Below are 8,483 nucleotides of genomic sequence, written 5' to 3' on the forward strand. Positions count from 1 at the left end.
CGGACTCGGAAGGCCCCTACGCGGCTACGCAGAAGCAACGCGCCAGCCGTGTCGTCGCCGACTTCCTCTCCTCCCCACACACGTCTATTTAAGGCTACCTCCCCACCCATCCTCGCCTTTAACTTCAAACCAAACCAAGAGCAAAGCGTCGCCGCAAACACTCCATCCCGTAAAACACACACGCGCCATCCAGCTCAATCAAAGCCACCGCCCACCGACCGGAGAAGGGAGGAAAAAAATATCTTCTCTTCTCTCCATCGGATCGGGATCCTTGACTCCTCGTGCTGCCGATCGATTGATCGAGAGGGGGAGATCGTGGTGTGTGGGGGGTGACGAGATTTTGCCGGTTTGGAGCCAATTAGGGGTATGAGCTGTTTTGCGCACCGCCGCTGCTCCGACGCCGCCCGCCGCCAGGACGGCCTCCTCGTCTTCGTCTTCTTCCTCTCGATTCCCATACGTAGTATTAGTAATAGTAGTAATTCTAATTTAAGTAGTAGTAATCTCTTGTAAACTGCGATCCTGTTCGCGGTTTCGTGTACGGGCACGGAGGGACTTTCTGTTGTTGCTTGTTCCTCTTTCCCCACTCCTCCTTCCTCCTCCTTGGCGGCAGCGGCAGCGGCGGTTATGGATCCCAATGGCCTCAAAACTGGAGGTATTGAAATATTTCTCTTATCACCCTGTTTGTTTTTTTTAATTTTTTTATATCTCTCGATCTCCCTATTTTATGTGAATTTATTTGTTTTGTACTAGTACAAGTAATCTTGTTGTTGTATAGGACGAAAGGAGATATTTTTGTTGTTTTCATGGGAAATCTAGAGCAGAATTTTTTATTGTTGAGATGATGTCGGATTGACGATTACTAGAGTGAACATTTGTAAGGTAGTTGTTATGCAGGGAGTTGTAGAAGCTCGTAGATATTTTGTTATCATCTGATTCCCTATGAATTGAACTCTGATTATACAAAAAAATGGAAATTCAGGCCTTTTGCTCCCAACTATTGAGAGGCGGTGCACGACGCCTCCATCCGTCATCGTGATCGGCGGTGGCATCTCGGGCGTTGCAGCTGCTCGTGCTCTCTCCAACTCTTCATTTAAGGTAACTGATGATGAGTGATGGATTTTCATCTACAGTGATGTTGATGTGGTGTGTAGCATCAGGTTGATGCTCATATGTGGTGTGTCTTACTGTCACTGACTCCTATTCTGCATCATCAGGTGACTGTTCTGGAGTCCAGAGATCGTATTGGTGGACGTGTTCATACTGATTACTCATTTGGATGCCCAATTGATATGGGAGCATCATGGTTAGTTGCCTTCACACTCGAATTTGCTCAACATGTCCACTGAAGATTTTGTCAGTGTGATCTCTTGCTTACCTTTTTCGTTGGTGTTTGACAAATTCAGGCTGCACGGTGTGTGCAATGAGAATTCACTGGCTCCATTGATCGGATATCTTGGGCTGAGGTTATACCGCACCAGCGATGACAACTCTGTTCTGTATGATCATGATTTAGAAAGGTACCTATTGTTCATATACTCAAATTCATTTTCCACTATCATCTTGATCTTCCGTCTCATTGTGCTCATCGATTCCTCTGCAGCTATGCTCTCTTTGATAAGGATGGCAATCAGGTCCCAAAGGAGACAGTTGATAAAGTAGGAGAAACATTTGAAAGAATTCTTGAAGAGGTAGAGTGAACCCAATTCATTTGTAGTATTTTTGGTGCTTCTTTGGGAGCATTTTTAGCTCACTCTATCTATGATGTGTTGTGTTACAGACGGTGAAAGTGCGTGATGAGCAGGAACATGACATGCCCCTTCTACAAGCAATTTCCATTGTGTTTGAGAGGTTCCCCGAGTTAAAGTAATTTTTCTTGTGCCACACTCATTATTGTTGTTAAAATTGAATAGATCACGAAATCTGCTTTGGATAGTACTTGACTGACATGGTTGCCACTTCTGTAGGCTAGAAGGGCTAGAAGATCAGGTCTTGCAATGGTGTGTCTGCCGGCTTGAGGCATGGTTTGCTGCAGATGCAGATGAAATATCCCTGAAAAACTGGGATCAGGTTAGTGCAATGCCCTGGAGCAAAGTTTTAGTCAACCATTTAGCTGATTGTAGAAATCTATTCTGTACTCTAGATGTCTCGGTCTGACTAACCTTTCCTTCCTTTTTCGATCTGCAGGAGCGTGTTCTTACTGGTGGGCATGGACTGATGGTAAATGGATACTATCCTGTTATTGAGGCTCTTGCTCAAGGTCTTGACATCAGGCTTAATCAAAGGTTTGTTTTTCCACCGATCTTTTATTGTTGGACTGTACTCTTGCCAAACATGGCGCCAGGGTAATTATGGTTGATCAGCAGAATACTACTAGCAATTACAGTGTTGTGTAGAAATCATGATGATGTAGTGTTCTAATATAAATGCACCGAATAAGCATTTGATCTTTATTCTGTATGTCTGAAAGGAATGACCCAATTTAAATAAATTCGCTCACTGTAATTGAATGATGATCTTCCAGGGTCACCAAAATTACCCGGCAATACAATGGAGTTAAGGTCACTACTGAAGACGGTACGAACTACTTCGCCGACGCTTGCATAATCACAGTGCCACTCGGTGTGCTCAAGGCGAACATAATCAAGTTCGAGCCTGAACTGCCCCCATGGAAGAGCTCTGCCATCGCGGACCTCGGTGTTGGCATTGAGAACAAGATCGCCATGCACTTCGACAGAGTCTTCTGGCCCAACGTCGAGGTGCTGGGAATAACTGGTCCGACGCCTAAAGCATGTGGATACTTCCTGAACCTCCACAAGGCCACCGGCAATCCGGTCCTCGTGTACATGGCTGCTGGAAGGTTCGCCCAGGAAGTGGAGAAACTGTCCGACAAGGAAGCCGTCGATCTGGTCGTTTCTCACCTGAAGAAGATGCTTCCAGATGCTACTGAACCTGTAAGTTGTCGCTGCACATGGCGGTTTCAGCACTTGCTGTTTCTGAATGTTTGTTCATGTGCTGACGCATTTGCATTTGGTGATGCTTCGCCGTTGCAGACGCAGTACTTGGTGTCACGCTGGGGCTCTGACCCGAACTCTCTGGGGTCCTATTCGTGCGACCTGGTCGGGAAGCCGGCCGACGTCTGCGTGAGGTTCTCCGCTCCCGTGGAGAACCTGTACTTCGCCGGTGAGGCGGCCAGTGCCGACCACTCGGGGTCCGTGCACGGCGCGTACTCGTCGGGCCTCGCCGCCGCAGAAGATTGTAGGAAGCGCCTCCTGACGCTGAAGGGCGTCCCGGACCTAGTACAGGTCGCGGCGTGGGAGGAGGTGGCCGGAGCTGTGGCTCCCCTGCAGATTTGCAGGACCTGAGCTTGGAACATCTGCGTCTGCGCCCGCTATGCTGTGAAAGAATGCGGGGAAGAAGCCGTATACTTTTTCCTAGTCGGCGCGTGCAGATGATTGCCCAGTCTTATATTATTATTATGTCGTAATAAAAATTGTATTATCGTAAACGTGTTACTGTCTTGATTGGAATAAGTTGAGCACTCGGACACTGAAACTCTCTATCAAAATCGAGTCCTATGTTATATTCACCGTTTGCTGAGATGTGTGCTTGATTAAGATTGGCTAGAGCGAGATGTGATATTACTGATGAGAGCTGCTAAAATCGCCGTAACATTGCTGGCTGAATCGTTTGCCTTTCTCTATCAATTTAAGAGGATCTGGATCCCGAGTTCAAATCTTGATTAGTATATTGCCACAATTAGTCTCGATTGCATGGTACATTCGAAAATAAAGGGAAGGTCCTAGCGCGAGGCAGCAACTTGGTTTGACCATTAGCCCCAAATATTGGTTGGTCTGAATTTTACTCAACCTACCTACGCCTACTTTTTTCTTGTGAACTTGCGCATGTCAAGCGTAATCTGTAATTGTAAAGCGCATAATACTGATAATGCAATTATGCAAACATCATATCTCCTTCTAACACATGCTGGTATGCCACACAATGCCTTCTAAACGCTCCGTGGATCCCTGCACATTCCCTCTCAAGCGGTCAAGCCCCGTGAGGGTGAGGCCGTGACGTCTCGTTTAGACTAATCTTTCCTTTAAATTTGATGGAGACATTTCGTGGTTGCTTTTGGGCTGCTGGAAGATTTCTAGAATATGGAGTGCGTGGCCGGGTTTGACAATCGAGCTGGCAGAATCTCGCAAGATTCCACGACGATCCCCTTCCTCCAAGGACAACGGCAACCTCAATTCAAGCACGTGACACTACCGCTCAAATCTAAGCCGTGGCCCACTCGTCATTGACCGAAACCGCGTGTCCTTGTACCTAACACACCCCTCCTCCCTCTTCTCTCTCCTGCGTGTCGAACTCGAACACGAAACTCCAAAGTCACGAGCGCTCGACAAAAGAAAAAACTCGCGAAATATCTCTTCGTCCCCCGGTGAGTCGGCGAGATGGCGGGGATCTCGCGCGCGATCCGGGCCTGCGCCGCCGCGTCCCGGCGGAGCCTGTCTGCTTCTTCGGCGGCAGCGGTGCCGAAGGACGCAGCTGCGGCTGGGGTCAGAGCGGCGGCGGCGGCGGCGGTGGCCGGGCACAAGGGGCGGGATCGGGAGGACGGGAGGCGTGTGCAGTGGGTGTTCCTGGGGTGCCCCGGGGTGGGGAAGGGCACCTACGCCAGCCGCCTCTCGCAGCTGCTCGACGTCCCGCACATCGCCACCGGCGACCTCGTCCGCGACGCGCTCGCGTCCCCTGGCCCCTTCTCCAAGCAGGTGAGACAGCCTCTTGGATAAACCTCACGGGTTACCAGGCACTAAGATTAGTTGGTTAGTTGGGTAGATGGATCCGGTGCTTCAAGTGCTAATTCACTACTAAGCTCCAAACAATCATGTTGCGCGCGCAGAGATCGAAGTTGCTCTATTAGCCTATTACAGTATTGTACAATCCTTATTATCCTCTGCAAAATATTATCCAGCTCGTCACCACTGAAACTAGTTCTCCAGAATTCCCTTGTCGATATGCAACGCCTTGTTAAATAGGAAGAAGCTGCTGACTGTTTTTCATGATGAGTTGCTTTGCTTATAGAAAACAACCAAATTAGTTGACTTGTAGTGCGATCCCGAGAAAGAAGTACATGGCAAATTTATGAACCCTCAGAAGCTTGTAAAGATAAGTGGTTGCATATGTTGTTTGTTGTTTCAGTAAAGCTAATGATTTAGCATTACAGCTTAGTTTTGCTTAGACCATAAACTGTGCTGAATTCAATTCTACATAGGCCATAAGAACCTTCTTTTTTGTGCCTCCTGTCTTTGGTCGTTTTTCTTTTAGTTCCATTTTCTTGATTGTGTTGTTTGTGTGCTATTTTTCCAGCTTGCTGAGATTGTCAATCATGGAAAACTGGTGTCTGATGAGATCATCATAAATCTGCTGTCAAGACGCCTGGAAGAGGGAGAAGAAAAGGGTGAATTAGGATTCATCCTTGATGGCTTTCCTCGGACCATAAGACAAGCGGTGAGCTAGTTATTTGACCTGAGCGTAAGTATGCAAACACATACTTGCCTCTTACCAGGAAGCATTTTCAATTGCACTTTCTTTGGAGATTTTATTGTATCTGAAGCTTGGTTACTAACATGCTGTATCTGCTGTTTGGGACCTTGCATGCAGCTTGATCATAGTGCGGTCTTAGTTACAGTATTTCAGTATATTGGTACCTTTGTAATATCGTCAATTCAGTCATTTCCTTTAACTTGATAGCTGTCTCAAAGCTGACTAGCCAAATTTCATTAGCCAAGCACAAGTTGGTTAGAGTCAAATAGATTTCCTCTTCCGTAGCCTTCAGCAAGGAACAATATAGGATGGGACCCTTGGATTTCTAGCCATCAACATACATTAACTTGTGTTGAAGCTTAGACAGTGGTATAGAATGTTAGTTCCTGATATTATTTATATCATTTGCTCTGTTAGGAAATACTGGAAGGAGTCACAGATATTGATTTGGTGATCAATCTCAAGCTCCGAGAAGAAGCTCTGGTTGCAAAATGCCTTGGTAGAAGGATGTGCAGCCAGTGTGGAGGAAACTTCAATGTGGCCTCCATTGATATTGAGGGTGAGAATGGTGGACCTCGAATGTACATGCCTCCACTACTGCCTCCTCCACAATGTGAATCAAAGCTGATTACTAGACCAGATGATACTGAAGAGGTGGTAAAGGAGCGACTGCGTGTGTACCATGATTTGGTAGGTTCCCATGGCCTGAGATTGCCTTTTGAGAGTTTTAGCTTGCTTAGTATGTTTATTTTAATATCTATCTATGCTATCTGAGTACTCCATTTTTCCGTGTTTGCCATTGATATATAAGTCAGTTAGCCTATTTTCTTGTAATGGAAAACAGATACCTAATATTTCTATATGTGGAAGTATGGAACACGTCTTCATTTTTTAACGCTGTGCTGTTAATCTATATTGTGAAATTAGAACCATGTAGTTGATTTGGCGTTTATAAGTTATGTGTGAGTTGTTTCAGCAGAAATGCCTATATTATATGAATCTCAAAATTAGTTCTTCTTACTCGGGTAGGGTTTGAATACTTGTATGTCTGATCCAACATGTTTCACTGTGGCATCACAATATCCTTACAAGTGAGCTGTCGTCTTTCCAGAGTGAGCCGGTGGAGGAATTCTACAGGGCGCGCGGGAAACTCTTGGAGTTCAATCTACCTGGTGGAATACCTGAATCCTGGCCAAAGCTATTGCGAGCATTGAATATAGAAGACCCCGATAATGAGAGATCTGCCGCAGCATGATTCTTGTTTCAGGAATGCTCGTAACACATTTGTAGCTTATGCCAAAGTTAGTTTATTGATGAGCATTCCTTGTATCTCAATAAACTAGAAAGTAGTCCATTTGGGGGGTCCAAATTATTTTGGTGTAGCACTCAATTGTATAGCTGATTGATCATCGATGGGCAAGATCGATGGGTGTGTTGGTTGTTATTCTCAAGAGTAATGTCTGTAAAAGGCAAGGAATAATTGTTCAACGCTGAGACATTCATTTGTAGCATGTATGGCTGTATCATACTCGTGCTCGTGGAAAGAGGTATATACACCAGAAGCGGATGGAACCGCTGGTGGATATGATTGAAGTTATTCCCGTATACGATGAACTCTTTTACCGAATCACGCTGGCACGTGGGCCCGGTAGTCCAGTCAGTAAAGAAGAAGAAGATTCCATAGTCCACAGTTTTTAATCCTTAGCCGAGAATCTACCCTCCGCTCGGCCGGGCGCACCTGCCGCCGCCGGTTCGCGCCGCCCGCACGTGGCGCCTGCTAGGCTGGTCGCACGCGCCGCCCGAAGTGACGGGAGAGCACAGAAGCAGCCATCGGCGGTCGTCGGCGCTGCTTGGATCTCGGCAATGGATCCGCGCGAGCTGCAGTTGCACACACACCGCCTCCACCGAAGAGATCACCGCTGGTGAGCAGGGAGGCAGCGGCCGGCCCCATCCTCTTCCGCTGTCGCGGCTGCCGCAACCTTGTTCTCGGCCTCTGCTGGTGTCGATCAAGCGCGACGAACGCCTGCGGCGGCGTAGAGGGAGAGCGCGCCGGCGCGGGCCACGGTGGCGAGCAGTTCAGCGACCCGGCCGAGGTGGTCACAGGATTTTAATTTTACCGTCCAGGGTCGAGAGGTCCTTGGGCCGGCCGTCGGATCTGAAGGCTGCGAACAGGATTCGACGACTTCAAGAAGCTTGTAGATGGGCCGAATGGAGCCCGCCGCACTTTTCTGGCCTTTTCGGCTCGTGCTTCCGGGCCGGACGGCCGGGGTGCAGGCTCTTCGACAACCGGCGTCCTTCGGCGCTCGTCGCCGTCGCCGGCAACGCGGCCAGCAAAGAGGGATCGAGTTGATACGTGCCTGACACGTGCCTGGGTCTATTTGTTATGAGTGATTGACTGGATGATTTGATATTTTACCGGTTGAGTCCATATTTCATATGCACTTGTTATGCTAACGGCTAACCGGAGGTGTGCATTGTGTTGCGGTGTTTGTGTAAAACATATCTTGAGTGCTATGTCTATTGGCTTGTGATATGCTAGATGCGACATGATGGTCGGCAGCATGAGGTGAAGGTCAAGTGAAAAGTTCATGCCGATAAGAATAGATCTATGCGACAGCTGATATCTAAGTCAAATTTCAGATACTAACCACAGGTAGTTACAAGAATACGGAAGTCCTACGAACCGAGCTGATTAGATTTACAATTTGATACTTGTATTCGTGTACGCACAGAAATTATAAACCACATAGAATAAAGAATAGTTCTATGTGACAGCAAATATCTAAGTCAAATTTCAGATACTAATCACAGCTAATTACAAGAGTACGGAAGTCCTAGGAACCTAACTGTTTCTATTTCAATTTGATACTTATATTCTATTTCAAGTAAATGCTCCAGTACACTTATCGAGAGTTTGGAAGTGCTTAGTAGACCACTAC

At 47.1% G+C, this 8,483-nt stretch overlaps 2 protein-coding genes across 2 annotated transcripts; both read left to right on the forward strand.

The window, feature by feature from the left end:
- The first annotated feature begins 115 nt into the window (after nt 1-115).
- LOC101753072 (probable polyamine oxidase 2) lies at nt 116-3,586 on the forward strand. Its single transcript, XM_004960065.3, has 10 exons — nt 116-652; nt 980-1,095; nt 1,215-1,303; nt 1,404-1,517; nt 1,601-1,688; nt 1,778-1,863; nt 1,965-2,067; nt 2,185-2,282; nt 2,522-2,951; nt 3,051-3,586. The coding sequence occupies exons 1-10, from the start codon at nt 625-627 to the stop codon at nt 3,360-3,362; spliced, it is 1,464 nt and encodes a 487-aa protein (XP_004960122.1). The 5' UTR covers nt 116-624; the 3' UTR covers nt 3,363-3,586.
- Nucleotides 3,587-4,343: 757 nt separating this feature from the next.
- On the forward strand, nt 4,344-7,141 carry LOC101753887 (probable adenylate kinase 6, chloroplastic). Its single transcript, XM_004960067.2, has 4 exons — nt 4,344-4,769; nt 5,368-5,508; nt 5,962-6,234; nt 6,656-7,141. The coding sequence occupies exons 1-4, from the start codon at nt 4,455-4,457 to the stop codon at nt 6,797-6,799; spliced, it is 873 nt and encodes a 290-aa protein (XP_004960124.1). The 5' UTR covers nt 4,344-4,454; the 3' UTR covers nt 6,800-7,141.
- Nucleotides 7,142-8,483: the final 1,342 nt, after the last annotated feature.

The sequence above is a fragment of the Setaria italica genome, chromosome III (assembly GCF_000263155.2).
Source record: "Setaria italica strain Yugu1 chromosome III, Setaria_italica_v2.0, whole genome shotgun sequence".
Taxonomy (NCBI): Eukaryota; Viridiplantae; Streptophyta; class Magnoliopsida; order Poales; family Poaceae; genus Setaria; species Setaria italica.